Source organism: Anthonomus grandis, chromosome 12 (genome assembly GCF_022605725.1).
Source record: "Anthonomus grandis grandis chromosome 12, icAntGran1.3, whole genome shotgun sequence".
NCBI classification, from domain to species: domain Eukaryota; kingdom Metazoa; phylum Arthropoda; class Insecta; order Coleoptera; family Curculionidae; genus Anthonomus; species Anthonomus grandis.
The window spans coordinates 3670332-3692023 of record NC_065557.1 but is presented as its reverse complement, the minus strand read 5'-3'; the positions used below and the strand labels follow the sequence as shown (position 1 = coordinate 3692023).

At 30.4% G+C, this 21692-nt stretch overlaps 1 protein-coding gene and 1 long non-coding RNA gene across 9 annotated transcripts in view; both read left to right on the top strand.

Moving 5' to 3' along the window:
* The window catches only part of LOC126743390 (uncharacterized), a 444135-nt gene extending 442351 nt beyond the window's left edge, over positions 1-1784 (top strand). For 6 of the 7 annotated variants that reach the window (XM_050450462.1, XM_050450459.1, XM_050450461.1 and 3 more), the window contains one exon: positions 945-1784. In XM_050450462.1, the coding sequence (XP_050306419.1) occupies positions 945-1119 (175 nt within the window). In that variant the 3' untranslated portion in view covers positions 1120-1784. The remainder of the gene's footprint in view (positions 1-944) is intronic. The other variant, XR_007662855.1, reaches the window with a different exon arrangement.
* A 5900-nt stretch (positions 1785-7684) lies between these two features.
* On the top strand, positions 7685-16240 carry LOC126743009 (uncharacterized). Of its 2 annotated transcripts, none has more exons than XR_007662756.1 (2): positions 7685-9752; positions 10656-16240. It is a non-coding gene; the product is annotated as an uncharacterized LOC126743009 (long non-coding RNA). The 2 variants fall into 2 exon arrangements; XR_007662755.1 differs by having other exon boundaries at positions 7685-10053.
* The last annotated feature ends 5452 nt before the right edge of the window (positions 16241-21692 follow it).

The window sequence follows — 21692 nt, the reverse complement described above, 5'->3', positions numbered from 1 at the left end:
GCTTTTTAATATAAAATTTTAAAAGAACATAAATTTTTCTATAAATTTTATCTTTGAAAATATCTTTAATACGCTAATAAAATGTCAATTAAAATGCCAATTTTAAAAAGATTACAAACTTAAAGAATCTTTAAAATAAAGATAAAAAAATGTCCTTTGTCGACTGGTAAATATTAAAGATAAACAGATTTTAAATTTTCTTGTCATAAATAGGTACATCAATAGAAACATATAAATTAATAACGCCTTAAAATATTAAAGACAATTTTTAGAGATTTTAAAGATAATAACGTGACAAACAGAATTCTTGCGAAAATCTTTAAAATTTGATAGAAATGCTTTAAAACTATCATTTTCTTTTCGTACGGAACGTCAAAAGTAATAAACGTTTTAATGATAATTTTAAAGATAATGAAGCGAGATAAGAATAATTAATTTATTTATTACAAAAAAAATATTTTTTACATGTCTTTTATCTTAAAAATAAAAATTCTCGTAATTAAATATCAATAATAAAAATGCTTGTTTTAAAGATAAAAGATTCGAAATGAGTAAGCGTTGATTTTTATAATATTGCTAGCATACTTAATTTCAAAGATTCCCTTTAATAATTTTTAAAACTGAAAGTCTATTGGCACATTTTAAAGATAAACAGACTCTAAGTGTTATTTTATCAATATAAATTAATAAATCTCGATTTTACTTTTAGATCTGCTTTCTCACATTTTTACCTTCAAAGATAATCCCTCCTAACTCTGTTAATTTTAAAGATAAACCCACGTTGCGGCACATCATTTCAGGCTATCTTCATCCGACAAACACGATTCCGCTATCAGTTTTCAAATATCTCCAACCATCTAGTTTAAATCGAGTGTTTCCCAACGTTCATAAGGGTTAAGGTGTAACAGACTTCAAATATTAATATCAATTAATAAATTCTACAGAGTGTTTTCAAAAATCAAGAGTCGCAGCGCGCACATGAAATCGCATCGACCGCCGGACGCGGAGCCGTCGCGACGCCGCACCAACGACCACAAAGAACCCAAAGAAGTGGCCAAAGTGAAGGAGGAACTCCCTTCGAGCTACGAACCTTCCGTGCCAAGCCCTTTTAGTTTGTAGTACCTTAGTTAATACATTATCCCTAGATTAATTAATTTGAACGAGTGCGCGCGTCGCTACGTCGTTGTATAAACGTCGCGACGCACGTCCCCCTCCCCCTCCACCCCCCCAAAAAAAAAAAAAAAGAAATCAAAACATGGTCACGGGCAATCAAATTTATAAACGAAAAAAATAATAAGAGTCAGATCAAATTATAGCCGTAAATTTTAAAGATAAACGCTAAGATACTGCACGATTTTATAAAAAGACATTAATTTAGCAACAAAAAAAAAAATGTTTAGGGTATTAATTTAATGCAAAAAAATAACAAAAAATATAAATTAGTATAGAAAATGTATAAACTCAATCCATAGAGTACCTACAGAGATTTATATTTAATATTTATTGGGGTTGTGTTACGTTACGTTAACGTTGACGTAACGTTAGTGCCTTCCGACTCTCGAGTGAGACACAACGTAATTTTATTTGCGCGGGAAATTTTTGAATTTTAGAAGATTTTAACCCACCCCCACCCCCCGCGTTCGTTCTCCCGCACACGTTTTAGAGCGGGACACGCAATTTGTGAACTGTGAGACATTTGTTGTGCTCCCTTGTTCTGGTTCGTTATGGCAGTAAAGGAAGAAAGAGACAGCGCGTTTTAAAGATAATTATCTTTAAAATTTACTTATAAAAGTCTCATTAGTCTCGCATCTAGGACGGTTTTTTCATATTTAAAATTAAAGTTGGAGTATTATATTGACACATTTTAAAGATAAATTGCTTGGAAGCCACGATTTTTGCCTAAATTTTAAAGATACAACTAAAATTATTTTAATTTTTAAGATAGTGCGCTCCATACCAAAACATATCTTAAATACGCTCCCAGTTGACGCATTCTCTTCTTTGTTGTCAATAAATAAACGTGGAATAATTTTAAAGATAATCTACCTCTTATATTTTTCTAATTTAATATAAAAACTATTCAAGCAAAAAACTTGAATAACAAATTTATTTTGAAGATAACTCCCTTAGTTTTAAAGATAAGTGCAAGATATTCAATATTATATTAGACTAGTTTGACCTTAGAAACACATTAAAATTACTAATTAAGTTAAATTATATAATTAACCTATTTGCAAATTTTAAAGATAAAGCGATTCTTAATGGTATCAAAGCCTTCCATGCTTAATACATTTATCTTGAAAATCTTAAAGATAACGTGAATATTTTAGATTCGTTTTAAAGATAACCAACCACCTATTTTTCATTAAAATATTAACGAAAATCATTTTAATATTTGCCTTATTGGAAAAAAAATTAAATTTTAATTTTTATTAAAACCAGAAGATTTTATTAACTGAAGACAATTTATGCATTTTTAAAGATAAGTCTTGAATTTTAGAAACCCAAAAAATTATTTTTCTCTATTTATCTTTAATTCTTTAAAAATATGCTATGAAAATCTTAAAGATTTTTTTTTATTTTTAAGATAATTAGATGACATATCTATCAGGCTACTTTTGTCAAAGGAAAGCAAAAAAGCAAATTTTTGGGCATTTATCTTTAAAATCTTAAGGATAACGCGAAAATGTTGAATTTGTTTTAAAGATAACCACTTGTATTTCTAAACACTGACAAATATCTCTTTTTCTTAAATGCTTCTTAAGATAATTTAAAAGATAACTACTATCTTTGATATTTAATCTAGACTTTTTTACTTTAAATTTTAAAGATAAACCTATAAAACTAAGATAAAAATAACTGAAGATTTATTGTCTGATTTTCTTTATTTTAAGATATTTACTTGATTCTATTGAAATTAATTTTAAAGATAAGGTTCAATGCTTTGTCAATTGCCACATTAGGTTTCCAAATTTTTGGTTAAAGATAAGAGTTACAATGATTTTTAAGATAACTTACTTAGTTTTAAAGATAAATGCAGGGTGTGGCTTAATATATTAAATAACTTTTATCTATTAAAAGTAGTAATAGCTCGATATCTTTTTTTTTAATTTTTAAGATAATAGTATTCATTTTAAAAATAAAACAAAAATTGATATTGTTTGGATTTAAATTATATTATTTATAAATTATTGCTGAAAATGGAGAAATTTTCAAGATAATTTTCTTAATTTTAAAGATAATATCATGATGTGGTGGTGAATCATTGGAGGCTACTTGGACCTAAGAAATTGAATACACCTATTAAAAAATTATTATCTGTAACATCAAAATAAATTATTTTTTTTGAAGATAGTTTGAAGATTTTAAAGATTTTTTTTTTTAATTTTAAAGATAAGCCGTCGCATCAAACTTTCTTGTTATAGTAGTTTAATTCCATGGCAAAGTAATAAAAGAAATTTAATTAGACTGCACAAAAATATATTCATTTTAAAGATAACTTTGTTGGAAACCACCATTTTTGCCTAAATTTTAAAGATACAACTAAAATTCTAAAAATAATTTTTTGTTATTTTTAAGATAGTGCGCTTTATACCAAAACATATCTTAAATACGCTCCCAGTTGACGCATTCCCTTCTTTGTTGTCAATAAATAAACGTGGAATAATTTTAAAGATAATCTACCTTTTATATTATTCTTATTTAATATAAAAACTATTCAAGGAAAAAACATAAATAACAAATTTATTTTGAAGATAACCCTTTTAGTTTTAAAGATAAGCGCAAGGTATGCAATATAATATTAGGCTACTTTGACCTTAGAAACAGATTAAAATTACTAATTAAGATAGAAAACCTATTTGCAAATTTTAAAGATAAACTGATTCTTAATGGTATTAAGGCCTTCCATGCTTAATACATTTATCTTGAAAATCGTAAAGATAACGTGAATATTTTGAATTTGTTTTAAAGATAACCACCTATTTTTCATAAAAATATTAACGAAAATCATTTTAATATTTGCCTTATTGGAAAAAAAATTAAATTTTAATTTTTATTAAAACCAGAAGAATTTCTTAACTGAACACAATTTATGCATTTTTAAAGATAACTCTTGAATTTTAGAAACCCAAAAAATTATTTTTCTCCATTTATCTTTAATTCTTAAAGATATACTATGAAAATTTTAAAGATATTTTTTTTAATTTTTAAGATAATTAGATGACATATCTATCAGGCTACTTTTGTCAAAGGAAAGCAAAAAAGCAAATTTTTGGGCATTTATCTTTAAAATCTTAAGGATAACTCGAAAATGTTGAATTTGTTTTAAAGATAACCACTTGTATTTCTAAACACTGACAAATATCTCTTTTTCTTAAATGCTTCTTAAGATAATTTAAAAGATAACTACTATCTTTGGTATTTAATCTAGATTTTTTTACTTTAAATTTTAAAGATAAACTTATAGTGCTATAAAGCTTTTAAAACTAAGATAAAAATAACTGAAGATCTGTTGTCTGATTTTCTTTATTTTAAAATATTTACTTGATTCTATTGGGATTAATTTTAAAGATAAGGTTAAATGCTTTGTTAATTGCCACTTTTGGGTTTCCAAATTTTTGGTTAAAGATCAGTTACAATGATTTTTAAGATAACTTTCTTAGTTTTAAAGATAAATGCAGGGTGTGGCTTAATATATTAAATTACTTTTATCCATTAAAAGAAGTAACAGCTCGATATCTTTTTTTTTTACATTTTAAAGATAATATTATTCATTTCAAAAATAAAACAAATATTGATATTGTTTGTCATTTAAATTATAATATTTATAAATTATTGTTAAAAATAGAGAAATTTTCAAGATAATTTTCTTAATTTTAAAGATAATACCATGATGTGGTGGTGAATCATTGGAGGCTACTTGGACCTAAGAAATTGAATACACATATTAAAAAATCATTATCTATAACATCAAAATAAATAATTTTTTTTTAAAGATAGTTTGAAGATTTTAAAGATTTTTTTTAGAATTTTAAAGATAAGCCGTCGCATCAAACTTTCTTGTTATAGTAGTTTAACCCCATGGCAAAGTAATAAAAGAAATTTAATTAAATTGCACAAAAATATACTCATTTTAAAGATAAAATTATAGATTGTTATACATTTTTATGATTTTCTTTGAAAAAATAAATAAAACTACTAAATTAATTTAAAAAAAACTTAAAATTTTTAAGATAATTTTCATAATTTTAAAGATAAAATCATAGTATGGTGTTTTTAATTAGCTCAGTTTCTTTGTAAAAAAATTACGAAAAATTTAAATTTCAAAGATATCTGCCTTCATTTTAAAGACACACATCATTTTATTCTACTTTAACCTAAAAAATTAAATAAAACCATAAGTAACTTTAAAGAAAAAATTAGGTTCTTATTATCTTAAAAATAAGCATGGTAAAACTGCAATATAAATTTACAAACATGTTAAAAAAAAATAATATTTTAAAGATAACTCGCTTAATTTTAAAGATAAATTTATGATGCGGCACTTCATTTCGAACTACTTCTAAATAGAAAATTAATTAGGATTATTAATAATCCATTATCTTTAACTTACGTCAAAATATAATTTTTTTTTGAAGATAATGAAGATCTTAAAGTTTTTTATTTTAAGATAAATCCAGGGTGTGGCTTAATGTATTAAAATACTTTTATCTTAAAAATCCATTAAAAGTAGTAATAGCTCATTTTAAAGATAATATTATTCATTTTAAAAATAAAACAAATATTGATAACCAAGCACAGGTTGACATTTAAATTATATTATTTTAAAAAATAATTGTTAAAAATGGAGACATTTTCAAGATAACTTTATTAATTTTAAAGATAATACCATGATGTGGTGGTGAATCATTGGAGGCTACTTGGACCTAAGAAATTGAATACACATTTTAAAAAATCATTATCTGTAACATCAAAATAAATTTTTTTTTTTAAAGATTTTAAAGATTTTTTTTTAGAATTTTAAAGATAAGCCGTCGCATCAAACTTTCTTGTTATAGTAGTTTAACCCCATGGCAAAGTAATAAAAGAAATTTAATTAAATTGCACAGAATATATTCATTTTAAAGATAAAATTTTAGTTTGTTATACATTTTTATTATTTTCTTTGAAAAAATAAATAAAACTACTAAATTAATTAAAAAAACTTGAAATTTTTAAGATAATTTTCATAATTTTAAAGATAAAATCATAGTTTGGTATTTATAATTAGCTTAGTTTCTTTTTAAAAAAATTACGAAAAATTTAAATTTCAAAGATATCTGCCTTCATTTTAAAGACACACATCATTTTAATCTACTTTAACCTAAAAAATTAAAAAAAACCATAAGTAACTTTAAAGAAAAAATGAGGCCCTTATTATCTTAAAAATAAGCATGGTAAAACTGCAATATAAATTAACAAACATGTTAAAAAAAATAATATTTTAAAGATAACTCGCTTAATTTTAAAGATAAATTTATGATGCGGCACCTCATTTTGAACTACTTCTAAATAGAAAATTAATTAGGATTATTAATAATTCATTATCTTTAACTTACGTCAAAATATAATTTTTTTTTTCAACATAACGAAGATCTTAAAGATTTTTATTTTAAGATAAATCCAGGGTGTGGCTTAATGTATTAAAATACTTTTATCTTAAAAATCCATTAAAAGTAGTAATAGCTCATTTTAAAGATAATATTATTCATTTTAAAAATAAAACAAATAATGATAACCAAGCACAGTTTTACATTTAAATTATATTATTTTAAAAAAATTATTGTTAAAAATGGAGAAATTTTCAAGATAATTTTCTTAATTTAAAAGATAATTCTATGATGTGGTGGTGAATCATTGGAGGCTACTTGGACCTAAGAAATTGAATACACATTTTAAAAAATCATTATCTGTAACATCAAAATAAATTTTTTTTTTAAAGATTTTAAAGATTTTTTTTTAGAATTTTAAAGATAAGCCGTCACATCAAACTTTCTTGTTATAGTAGTTTAACCGCATGGAAAAGTAATAAAAGAACTTTAATTAAATTGCACAAAAATATATTTGTTTTAAAGATAAAATTATAGTTTGTTATACATTTTTATTATTTTCTTTGAAAAAAATAATAAAACTACTAAATTAATTTATAAAACTTGAAATTTTAAAGATAATTTCCATAATTTTAAAGAAAAAATTAGGCTCTTATTATCTTAAAAATAAGCGTGGTAAAACTGCAATATAAATTAACAAACATGTTAAAAAAAATATATATTTTAAAGACAACTCGCTTAATTTTAAAGATAAATTTATGATGCGGTACCTCATTTCGAACTACTTCTAAATAGAAAATTATTAGGATTATTAATTACCCGTTATCTTTAACTTACGTCAAAGTATAATTTTTTTTCAAGATAACGAAGATTTTAAAGATTTTTATTTTAAACGTTGAAAAATGATAATTTTAAAGATAAAATCGTAGTTCTGTAGTATTGCCGTTCATAATTTGCTTATTATTTCTAAAAAAATGCTATAATAATGAAAAAAGATCATTTTCTTTATTATGCTTAAAAAATATATTTTTTAACCAATAGAACATTTAAAGATAACTTTGTTAATTTTAAAGATAAACCCATAAGTCGTCACATCATTTCAGGCTTCTTTAACCTGAAACCAATTATCTTTAACATATATTGAAAAGTTTTTTTTGTTTTAATTTTAAAGACAATTTTCCTCTTCACAATTCGTTCATTTAAAAAAAAACAGAATGACAAAACTAATATAATAATTTAAAAAATATATAATTTTGTTAATATTTTTAAAAACTCATTAAAAATGAATAGAAATTTTAAAGATAAAGCAATGATACTAGTCTAAAAAACCCAAAAATAATTTCAAATATTCATTATCTTAAGACTAGTAAGTAATAAACGGTTTTATCGAAATTTTAAAGATAATTATTTAATTTTTTAGGCTACTTTAAACAACCTAATCTTTATTCCTTTATTGCCATATACGGACCATAGAACAGCTCAATAATACTGAGCAATAAGATCTGAACTCAAGTTATATTAATTCAAATATCAAAAAAAACTAAATAAAATGGCCATAGATACTTAAAATACGTATTTTTAGCGGATCCTAATAGCCCGGATTGTTCGGTTAAGTGTACTCCTCTCATATTGAGAATCTGCTATACATACACTATAAGCAGATTGAATCAAGAAAATTTGCTCAAAAAAAAAATTTTAGTATTTTACCTCTAAAAAGTATTAACAATGAACTTAGTGTATTTATTATTAAAGATATTATATTTTAGTGAAGAACGGTACTAAGGACATAACCTATCAGATATTCCTATATAGCAATTTGTAAATAATTTTAAAGATAATCTCTTTAAAACCCGATCCGGGCTCTTAGAAGTGAAGAAGAATTTTTTACTCAAGAAAGGTGCCACCCCCCTCCAAAGGCTTGGTACCACTTTACTCTGTGTTGTGATCTTTTTAAAGTCTATTACTATGAATCTATATCTATATTAATACTTACAAGATATTTGTATATGTTATTATTATTATTATTATATTATTATTAATTGTACGTATGATATTAGAGTATTTTATATTATAGAGGCCTACGTTATCGACCACGAGTAAATGGGCTCATCGACCTTTGACAATCTGTGTGTGTGTTTTCTTATAATATAAAGGTGACCATCCTTTTTGTTTGTAGTTAAATGTATAGCGGCTAAATGTGTGAGAAAACCCCGCAGTACCACCCTCCTACGTGTACCTTTCGCAGTACTGCAAATACCAAAATATTACAGGATAATTATTATTAATTTTAAAAAAATAATTAAACGCAATAAACTAGAAAACAATCAGAGAGACTGTACTGAAAACGTGTGCCAAACAAATTGAGTATTTGCAGGACTTGGATCTTTCAGCAGTGTTTTGTGAGATAACTAATGGGTTGTACTATATGTCTCTAGGTTTTAATGGTCGAACCTCCTGAGGTTCTTGATTGCGTTTATGTCACTTGAACTGTCAACTGTCAGACAAATGAGACTCCTGTTGTTAACCTTCTTGCTTGAACTGTCAGTTGTCATTTATTTGAATTGTTAAAGTCATTCTGATGTGACGTAAAATACGTCATACGTCAATGACGTGTGCCATGGGAAACCCTGGTTTAACGTCAAAAATGACAAAATTTCTCAAACTCTTCATTTAATTAAAATTTGTTAAAAATTGAGGCAAATCTGGGGAATTTTCAACGATCAACTTGGTAACCTTGGACCTGCTTATATTGGCGAACTGTCAAATGTCAATTCGCATCCTGAATACATTACCTCTATACAATTTTATACTTCATGGTATTAATAAGGTAGCCAATGTCCTTTGATCTGTTTGAAAGTTGTGTGCAGTGACATTTTGCCCATAGTAGGCAATTGACCCTCCTGTAATTCACCTTCTTGCTTGAGGTGTCAGTTGTCATTTGAATCGTAAAGGTCATTCCGATATGACGTAATATAGGATGACGTTAGTGTCATAAAAAACCCTGGTTTAATGTCAAAAATGACAACATTTCTTTAAGGAAAAAAATCCTGATTGTAGTGGCGAACTGTCAAATGTCAATTCGCATCCTGAATACATTACTCTATACAATTTTATACTTCATGGTATTATTAAGTTAGCCAATGTCCTTTGATCTGTTCGAAAGTTGTGTGCAGTGACATTTTCCCCATAGTAGGCAGTTGACCCTCCTGTAATTCACCTTCTTGCTTGAACTGTCAGTTGTCATTTATTTGAAACGTAAAAGTCATTCTGATGTGACATAACATAGAGGATGACGTTAGTGTCATAGGAAACCCTGGTTTAATGTCTACATTTCTTTAAGGAAAAAAATCCTGATTGTAGTGGCGAACTGTCAAATGTCAATCCGCATCCTGAACACATTAACTCTATACAATTTTATACTTCATGGTATTAAGTTAGCCAATGTCCTTTGATCTGTTCGAAAGTTGTGTGCAGCGACATTTTGCCCGTAGGTAGTTGACCCTCCTGTAATTCACCTTCTTGCATGAGGTGTCAGTTGGCATTTGAATCGTAAAGGTCATTCCGATATGACGTAATATAGGATGACGTTAGTGTCATAAAAAACCCTGGTTTAATGTCAAAAATGACAACATTTCTTTAAGGCAAAAAATCCTGATTGTAGTGGCGAACTGTCAAATGTCAATTCGCATCCTGAATACATTAACTCGATACAATTTTATACTTCATGGTATTATTAAGTTAGCCAATGTCCTTTGATCTGTTCGAAGTTGTGTGCAGTGACATTTTGCCCATAGTAGGCAATTGACCCTCCTGTAATTCACCTTCTTGCTTGAACTGTCAGTTGTCATTTATTTGAAACGTGAAAGTCGTTCTGATGTGACGTAAAATAGGATGACGTTAGTGTTATAGGAAACCCTGGTTTAATGTCAACATTTCTTTAAGGAAAAAAATCCTGATTGTAGTGGCGAACTGTCAAATGTCAATTCGCATCCTGAATACATTAACTCTATACAATTTTATACTTCATGGTATTAAGTTAGCCAATGTTCTTTGATCTGTTCGAAGGTTGTGTGCAGTGACATTTTGCCCATAGTAGGCAGTTGACCCTCCTGTAATTCACCTTCTTGCTTGAGGTGTCAGTTGTCATTAGAATCCTAAATGTCATTTCACTTTAACATATCATCAGATGACGCTTGTGTCGTAGAAAATCCTTGTTCTCTGTCAAGATTGTCAAAATCTGTTGTTTTAATATTTTCCCTAAATTTTGTGCAGTGACTTACAGGTTCTATTGATCAGGTTTAACGTAAAAATACGAAAATCTCTCTGCATTTACTTATTAAATTTGTTGAAAATTGCGAGAAATCTGGGAAATTTTGCTACGATTAATCTGGCAACCTTGGATCAGTATACCTTGAAGAACTGTCAAATGTCACTTGAATAAGTTATGTGCAGTGACATTTTGCCTATAGGCAGTTGACCTTCCTGTGATTGGCCTTCTTGCTTACGTCATTGCACTTGAATTGTCATTTAAATCTTAAATGTCATTTTAATTTTGCTTGTGTTATAGCTTCCCTGTCAAGTTTAACGTCAAGATTGTCAAAATTTCTGGTTTTAATATTTCCCCTGAGTTTTGTGCAGTGACTTACAAGTTCTATCTATTAGATTTAACGTAAAAATGCCAAAATCTCTCTGCATTTACTTATAAAAAAATTAAATTTCTTGATAATTGCGACAAATCTGGGAAATTTTGTTACGATCAATCTGGCAACACTGGGTCAGTATACCTTGAAGAACTGTCAAATGTCACTTGAATCAGTTATGCGCAGTGACATTTTGCCCATAGACATTCGACCTTCCTGTGATTTACCTTCTTGCTTGCGTCATTGCACTTGAGTTGTCATTTGAATCCTAAATGTCATTTTAAGTTGACGTATGAAGATAATATTTGTGTCATGCAAAAAGACTGGATAGAAGGAGACTGATCTCCGTGGTTCGCAACGTAGCCACCTCGGCGCTGTTGATTTTATCCTTATAATTAATTTTACTGTTTCGCAAAGAATAATACAATCGTTATTTAACTAGTTATCGTTACTCTATACAATTTTATACTCCATAGTACTATTAACTTAGTCAATGTCATTTCATTTGTTCGAAAAGTTGTGTACAGTGATATTATGTTTATAGACAGCAGAGCCTCCTGTGATTCACCTTCTTGCTTATGTCACTGTCAGTTATCAATTGAGTGTTAACTGTCATTAATTTTTTGGCCTACGTAACGTCAAAAATGGCAAATTTCTTGTTTCCAGGGTTTTTCCTAAATACTTTAGGCATTTAGCATTCCCATCATTTCAAATTAACCTAGAAGATCCTCCTGAGTTTCTTCTTCTTTCTCTTCTTTAGTGTTAGCAACGTCACTTGAACTGTCAGTTGTCAATTGAGTTTCAAATGCCATTCGGTGACGTTTGACATATGAATAACGAATCATGTTAGCCTTTGAGTTTAGTTGAGTTTAGTATAATTTAACAGTCAGTTCTAGGCACAATTACATTTTTATTCTAATCATATTTTTACCCAAAACGTAATTTTATGAATGAGAACTGTACTGTGGTCCTTCGAGCCGAACTGCAGCTTCAAAGAAAATTTGCAGAAAATCCAATTAATTCCCTTTAATTTAAATTCCGTGTTTATCTTATGGAATTTTGATCTAAAATTTAATTTTATAAATAAAAATTATACCGTTATTACAGTTTCACATCATGACGCAATAATTTGTGTTTCCTCGCAATTAATTCTGTTGTTCTCATCGAATTTTTACATAAAATGAGAATTTATGTATAAGAACTATACAGTGGTCCTTCGAGCCAGATTGGCTTCTAAATTACGTCCTTTACATTAGTTCAAATAAGCCAGATGAAGCCTCCTGAATTTATTCTTCTTCCTCTTCTTCGTGCTTGTCAATGTCACTTGAACTGTCAATTGTCAATTGAGTTTCAAGTTGCATAGTGTTGCCAGTGCGTTTTTTAGGTTAAGTAATATATAATTTAATACTTTCCTTACTCTACAATTCAGGGTTGCCACTTGCGATTCTAAATTATTCTATATTAACTTAAAATATATTTTTCGTTCTTTTTTTTTTTATTCTATCAAGATTCTATCAACTCCCAATTCTCCAAAATAATTATTGAAAAAATCCCAGTTGTACCAATGTTTAATAAAAATCCATGGTATTACACAGTCAATGTTACTTGAACTGTCAGTTTTTAACAGTTGACATTCAAATGTCTCTCTACCTGTCAGCTGTCAGTTAAGTGTCAACGATGCGCTGTTGCCACATCAAACACATTAGTTATCTCACTCTAAATTGGATGTTGCTTGTCCCTGATTACTCCGAGATAACCGTAGGCCGCCCAGACTGAGCCAAACGATAGTAGTCATAGGTTATCAGGTGCTCAGACCTATCAATTAAATAAAATAATTAAAATTATTGTTGTTATTCGATGTACCTCTCATCAGAACTGACGGTCATTTTGTTGTTCGTATTACGTCATTATGGTATTTTTAGATACTCATCTATGCCCCTACGCCCTTTTCTCCCTAGCTGCCAGGAGAAATATCGATACCGGCCCCTTTCGTCCAGTATCGATATTTTTCATTAAACAAATGAAAGTATTTTTCAGAGATTCATATCAAAAGATTCATATACAATGAATAAAGTTACTATGTAAGACACTCGCGTGTTCGTCCAGTTCCGTACAATGAACAGAAATTTTAAAAACAAAAAGAAATTTAAATGTATATAAAATAAAATCATGTATCGCTTTATATACAGTACCTCCTATATTATATATTTATTATTTATGTTATTTATGGAGTTTTTCAGTTTTTCATTATATAAAAGGTTTCTAAACGGCCTAACGTCTTATCTAATCGAAAAAAACGAGTTGTTTAGTATAAATGTGATAACATTATAGTGTATGAAATGTCCGTCAGGTTCTTTTTATTTTATTTATTTATTTCGTTCGGTATATTATGGGTTTTAGTATGTGACTTGGCACTGTATAATTTTTAAAAACGATAGGTACACCCCTTACTACTAAACTAGGCAACACGTTTAACACGATTTAGAGGTTAAAAAATGAAGAGGTAGGCAACCCGTTTTTAGGCAGTACCTGATCACATTTAGCATAATTTACAGACGACTGGCACTATACGATAGTAACTTAATCAGAATCGGACCTTCTAGGCAACATTGTACTTTTTTTATATGACATTTGGCAACGTTTTATGAAGTTCTTTACAGCTTACGTAAATGTGGCAACGTTGTAACGGTAACAAACAAAAGTTTCCCAGAGTTCTCCCAATAAACTCGAGAAAATTGATTCAAAGAATTCTTTGCAGATGACATCGCTATATTCATTGGATTCTCTTCCAATGAGTGTTCCAGAATTGTCCCTACAAATTCAAGGAAATTTATTTTACGTTTTCCTGGAAGACCTTGTAAAAAAAATTATTTGCAGATGACAGCACTATATTCACACAATTGTGTCATACAATGTTACCAGATTGAATTATTCTTATTAGACTAGTTAAATTGGGTAAAATATCGACAATATCTTAAAAGAAAATTGAAATTAAATAAATATGGCAACGTAGTAAAACAATTGTCAAAAGTCACGGAATCTCGGTTATAATTCGTCAGAAACGGCTAAATCTAGTCCCCCATTCCAATGTTGCCTTTTTCAGCCGAACTCTTGATAAATGGCAATGTCAAAATGTGTATATAAATTTAACCGAAAATCGCTTTTCAATCTTCATCATTCGTTGCCTACAGCGTTGCTACATTGAAAGTTTCTTATTTTCTCTCAAATAAATGCTTAATTTAAGTTGACTTATAAGTAATTATTAAGTTCCTAAAAGAAAATACAACTGGCAACATTGTATACTAGTTTGAAAACTGATTATCTACTGCACTAAAGGCTAAATTACACACTTATTCCAAGGTTGCCAGAGTTGAGCAACAAATCAGTGCGTGCCTATTATTCTATAGTGCTAATGGTCTGTAAAGTATGTGGTACTATTACATAAGAAACATAATTCTTACAGGAAATTCAAGGCGTTAATGAGTAGTGAAATCTAGTCGAAACTCAAAAAGTTGACTTTTTACGAATTTTTAGGCTTTTTACGTTAAAACATTTCTTTATCATTTAGAGCAAGTGGCAACCATGTATAACAAATTTCAAAAGCCTGTAATCAGCATCTAAATTAATAACAAACCGTACTTATTGTTTTTAAACCTGTGGTTCCTTTTAATGATTCTCTACTGGCAACATTGGACTAGGTATGAAGCTTAGCCGCTAATGACGTTATAGTAGTGAGGGATAAACCTATCGATAGGTAAGAACTAATGTGCCAACCGGCAACAGCGCGGTGTCACGTGACATACGTTACTTAGTAAATTCGTTGCTTTGTATATTTGTAAATAGGCTAATATTAAATGTTCTTGTTAAACGTTTAGTGAAATCATCATATTTGACGAAAAAAAGGGAAAAGAGAGTTCATTGTTTTCAGCTTTTTTTTCTTACGTTGTTGCCATACCGCTGCCAAATCTGAAAACTTGCTAAAAAAAAAAAGGGAACGGTGGTGAAGAGAATTGATGAAAAACGCGTGATTCGAAAGTAAGGAACGATACGAATATTGAAGCCGATTATTTTTCGCATAACAATGAACAAATTATAATTTATCAAGATGCCTAAAACGTTAAGACCGTTACCCACCTGTACCTGAACGTTTAAAAAACCATTTTTGTTTTCTGTCTTTTGTTTTTTTTTTAATTAAGGTTAGGTAATCTAATTTCGTTAAAGTCTATTTTCCTCGAGTGACGAGATGAAACTGTTATTTAGTAAAATAGGAGATATCGTGGTTTTATCTAGGAAACACTATTCGTGGAATAAATGTCTCAATAATAAGGAAATGTGCTCATTTTATATCAAACAAAAAAAAAGTAATATTATGATACTTAATCTTTCAAATAAATGTCAATATATTAAATATGTGAACGTAGCTCAACTTTCCTGTTTCGTTATCGTGTTTCTTTTGTTGTTTTTTTTTTTATAATAAAATTCTCACGTACTTTAGGCTATTGAATATGTCACAAAAATGGCGACAAATGTTCAATAGAAGTGAGGTTATGGTCGATCCAGTTTTTTCATTTTCACGCGAAAACTATGCACTTTTTGTAGATATTGAGATTTCCTTTTGAAAACTACCTTTAGAGTTACAAAAAGTTAATTTTTTATTAAATTATTATTAAGGCCATAGGTCAAATTTTATTTTAAAAATATCCTTTTATTCCTTTCGTGGACTTAACCTCAAAAACGCAGTAAGTACATACTCAATAGCCTACTTGTACGACTAATAAAAAGACATGTTAAGCTATTATGTGTGTTCAATTTCCGAAAATTAAATATTGCATTTACAATGAACAGAACTTGCATTTCTATATTGGTGGAGCCTCTAAATTAAAAATTCATTATAAATGCAATAAAATGTTAATTACTCCTTAGACTCGTTGTTTTTAACTTATTATATATATATAGTGGTTGTTTTCGATTTCTGTTAAATAGGTAATTATATTTTCGTTGACCTGCTCATTATTTGTTGTTGAATTCTGTCCAAATTTCCGGATATACGTTTAAAAAAGGTGTATATGTAAATATACTTGTATGCACAATAAAATGGAGTTGTAAAAAACATAATTGAGTTTCATTCCGAACCACTTTATGTGGTGAAAAAGAAGTTTTAGCTTGTCACCAAAACATGGCCGCCACTAAGAAAACTTTACGCGTCCCCTTTATTTCCTTATTTAAAGATCCATCTGTCAACTACATGACAGTAAAGATCAGTGTTGCCAATAGCAGTATATTTTTTAACAAAGATGGAGAATTTTAAGATAACCACCTGCTACAAAAAAAAAACAAAAAACCCTTCTCGTCCTTGTCACTCTTATGCAATTTTAAATCGACTAAAGAAAGACGACATCTGTAGAAATCCAATTTTAGGATAAGAAGGAAGTTTTGTCTCCTTAAGCGAGCTCCTGATTGGTTTAAAAACTTCACGACGGTGGGTCGTGGGTGAAATAGAACCTCTCTTAAAATTAGAGACAGGGATGCAGGTGGACGTTTAAATAGCCAAAGCAGCTTACACCCTAATCGTCTCCTACATGACCTAAGAAAGGAAGAAGAAGAACATAAGTCTGCATAACCCAACAGACGTCATTAATGTCATCTGTCATTCTTAGGCGTACAAACAGCGTACTGCACCAAATAAATAATGAATTGGCCTGGGCGTTGGTAGACAAGCATTATACACCGCTTATTGTATGACCGAATTGAGTATTTAAATATACAGTTTAAAGAGATTTGCCGGCACCGCAGTATGGGATGCTGTCTGCATGCTTTTGCTCTCATTCGTTTTTTTTTAAGGAAGACAAATAGTACTACGTTGTGTACCCAAATATTTATGGTCAGTCAATAGAAAAAAGGTGTGTAAACTGCACCGCGATTATTACCGGGTGTGTAACTGTGGTACGTAATGCTGTCTGCATGCCTTCCTGGATATTCTCAATGACCGATCTTATACATCACTATCATAGAGAAAATTTTGCCACCTGAATCAAAGATATGCCAATACAATGGTGCGGAATGCTGTATGTATGCTTTTAAGCAATGGGTTTTTATTTAAGTGCTAATAATAAAAAGGTTATTTTCTTCAATTGATCTAGAAAAGAATGCAAGAAGCATCTCGTACCGCAATGTTGACGCATCCACAGACAAAGGAATGAATGACTAACATAGAGGATTTGTCGTTGTGTGCATATAGGAAGGTTTACAGACAGCATCTTAAACCGTATAATAGGCTATTTTGTAATAAAACTAAAAAAAGAAACGACGTTTTTTTCACTGCTTTTTAAGAAAAAATCGACGGTGCAATATGCTATCTACAAGCCCTTTCCCTCGACGTTTCTCTAAAAAAAACATAGAGAATAGTCATGGTGTGCATATAGGAGACCTTAGAGGCAGCATTTAGTACCGAATTATTAGCAATCCAACAATTTCCTAACGTAACTAGAAAACAAGTCCAATGATATACGAGAATAAAAGGATCAAACGAAGAAAGACGTATATAGCATGTTGCACCGATGCATTATCTATGGCTTAAGATTTACTGGATTATAAATCAACTGATTTAAGGCGAAAGTTGAACATTTCTGTCGATATTAAACTGCAAGGATTTTTGCGGTGCGCGATGCTGTCTCTATGCCTTCTTCGTTGAACGTCTTTATTCGCGTACATCACTGGGTTTATTTTCTAGGTGCGTTGGGAAAATGTTTGACTTGACTGTACTTCGGTACAAGATGCTGTCTGCATGCCTCGCTATATGTATAGAATTACCATCCTGGTCAATCATTTTTATGGTAACTCAATAACAAAATAAATTAAATAATTTGTTTTTAGAAACGTCGAAGTTAAAATGGACGTGTAGACAGCATATTGCACCGCGGTATTGTCTTTAATCTTTCTACCGATTTTTCTTTAAATGTCAAAACCAGTGAAGAGACGTCGTTTCCTTTTTACTTTCGTTGGAAGATTTGCCAATGTTGCGATTTAGAATGCTGTCTGTAAGCCCTTCTAAAGACACGGAATAACAGATTATGCTGGTCATTAATTCCTTTGTCTGTGTATGCGGATGCGTCAATACAGCAATTAAGTCTTAAAAAGGCATATAGACAGCACGTTGCACTGCAGTATTCCACCTTGGAAATATCTTCGTTCTTCATTTGTCAATTCTGCGGTACGGAATGCTGTCTGTATGCACACTCGCTTTTTTCCAAGGATGATATGAACTAAGGATTTCATTATTATTAAAAGAGAAAACACACTTGTAGGCAGCATACGGCACGATTTTGAGCAAAATAAACCGACATATGATCTGAACATTTTCAGATTTACGAATACCACGGTACGAAATGCTGTTTGCATGATTTTCTTCTTCTACATGATTGCAATAAATTACGTCTTTCTTAGTAAGGCGTATAGACAGCATGTTGCACCGCAGTATTCCACCTTAGAAGTATCTCCGTACATCATGTGGTTTACTTTTTAGTTTCGTTGGAAAATCGTTTGATTTGTCAATGCTGCGGTACGTGATGCTGTCTGCACACACACAATGACATATTCTCTATGCTTGTGATTCTTTCTTTTAGAGGTCCGTCAAAGTTTAGTTGCACCTGTAGACAGCTTATAGCACCGCGGTATTGCCAAATATTTTTTTTTGGTTGGAGAAGTTCAGACGCAAATGGGTGGAAAATGATGATTTTGTAAACGTGAGCGGTTCGGGATGCTGTCTGTAAATCAGCATAACCTCTGCAAGTCATTCTTTTTTTTTATGAAACGCAAAGTTGACATGAATCGTTTATAAGTTGAATACACATAGATGAAAATGTATCGATTTTTACACGTGGATGGTTTGTTATGCTGTCTTTAAGACAAATCCTCTGATCTCCAGTGGACGTTTTGGATTTTTTTAGAGAAACGTCAAAGTTGACATGAACCTGTAGACAGCATTTTGCACCGCAGTATTTTACTTCAGAAATGTCTCCAATTTTTTTAGACTCCTTAGGAAATGTTTTTTAAATACTGAGGTACCTGTATTAAAAAACCTGTATACAGCATGTTGCACCGCAGTAATTCACTTTGGAAATCTTTTTGGCAGAAGTCGAGTTGGACCTGTAAACAGTATTAAGCACCGCGGTATTGCCAAGTCATTTTTGGTTTGAAGAGACAATAAATAAATCTTAACGACAGCCAGGAAGTTGAACACACACGGGTGTAAAATGTATGAATTTTTGCATGCGAATGGTTTGGCATGCTGTCTTTAAGACAAATAGACTAGACATGTCTTTTTTTTTAATAAAACGCCAAAGTTGTCATGAACGTGTAGATAGCATTTTGCACCGCAGCATTTCACCTTGAAACTATCTCCGTACAGCATTGGTTTTATTTTTTAAATTCGTTAGTTAATTGTTTTTTAATACTGTGGTACAAGATGCTGCCTGTATGCATATAATGAACCATTCTTAATGCCTAGTGATTTTCTATTTTAGAGGTAGCCTGTAGACAGCATATTTCACGGCGGTATTACCAAATAATTTCTTTGTTTGGAGAGTCAACGCAGCCAGAAAGTTGTACACACGGATGAAAATTTCTCATTTTGTACACGTGGACGGTCCGAGATGCTGTCTGTAAGATAGCATCATCTCCGCTAGATATTCATTTTTTTTAATGAAACGTCAAAAGTGACATGAAACTGTAGAAAGCATGTTGCACCGCAGTAATTCACCTTAGAAGTATCTCCGTACATCATTGAGTTTATTTTTTAGATTTGTTAGGTAATTGTTTTTTAATACTGAGGTACGGTATGGTGTCTGTATGCACACAATGATACATTCTCTATTTTTTTTAAGGTCATAGTTGAGCTGAACCTGTATGTAGACAGCATATTGCACCGCGGTGTTGCCAAATCAATTTTTTTGTTTGAGGAGACAAGGCAGCCAAAAAGATGAACACACATGAGTGAAAAATGATCATTTTGTAAACGTGGGCGGTTCGGGATGCTGTCTCTAAATGAGCAATAACCTCTGCTAGTCATTCTTTTTTTTCTTTTTTATGAAACGGCAAAGTTGACATGTATCTGTAGAAAACATGTTGCACTGCAGTAACTCACCTTGGAAATATCACTTGGTTTACTTTTTAGTTTCGTTTGAAAATCGATTTTGATTTGTAAATGCTGAGGTACGGGATGCTGTCTGCATGCATCCAACGACGCATTGTCTATGCTTGTGATTCTTTTTTTTTTTTAAGGCAGAGGTCAAAGTTGAGTAGGTAGGACCTGTAGACAGCATTATGCACCGCGATATTGCTCAGTCAATTTTGGTTTAGAGAGGCAATAAATAAATCTCAACGACAGCCAGTAAGTTGAATACACATAGATGAAAATTTATCGATTTTTGCAGGTGGATGGTTTGGGATGCTGTCTTTAACTCTGACCTCCACTGGTCGTTTTGGATTTTTTTAGAGAAACGTCAAAGTTGGCATGAACCTGTAGACAGCATTTTGCACCGCAATATTTTACTTCAAAAATGTCTCCTATTTTTTTAAACTCGTTAGGAAATGTTTTTTAAATACTGAGGTACCTATATTAAAAAACCTGTAGACAGCATGTTGCACCGCAGTATTTCACCTTGCAAATATCTCCGTACATCATTTGGTTTACATTATAGTTTGCGAAATCGTTTGTAATACTGCAGTACAGGATGCTGTCTGCAAGAACAAAACGACACATTCTCTATGTTGGTGATTCTTTTTTTTTTAAGGCAGAAGTCAAAGTTGAGTTGGACCTGTAGACAGCATTATGCTCCGCGGTATTGCCAAATAATTTTTTTTTGGTTGATAAAAGTTGACATGAACCTATAGAAAGCATGTTGCACCGCAGTCATTCACTTTAGAAATATCTCCGTACATCACTTGGCTTACGTTTTAGTTTCGTTGGAAAATCGTTTGATTGGTCAATGCTGAGGTATGGAATGCTTTCTGCATGCACACAACGACACATTGTCTATGCTGGTGATTCTTTTTGGCAGAAGTCGAGTTGGACCTGTAAACAGCATTATGCACCGCGGTATTGCCAAGTAATTTTTGGTTTGGAGAGACAATTTATAAATCTCAACCACAGCCAGGAAGTTGAACACACATGGGTGGAAATGTATGAATTTTTGTGTAAATGTACATCATTGGTTTTATTTTTTAGATTCGTTAGTTAATTGTTTTTTAATACTGTGGTACGGGATGCTGTCTGTATGCATATAATGACACATTTTTTATGCCTACTGATTTTCTATTTCAGAGGTACCCTGTAGACAGCATATTTCACGGTGGTATTGCCAAATAGTTTTTTTGTTTGGAGAGACAATGCAGCCAGAAAGTTGTACAGACGGATGCAAATTTTTCATTTTGTACACGTGGACAGTACGAGATGCTGTCTGTA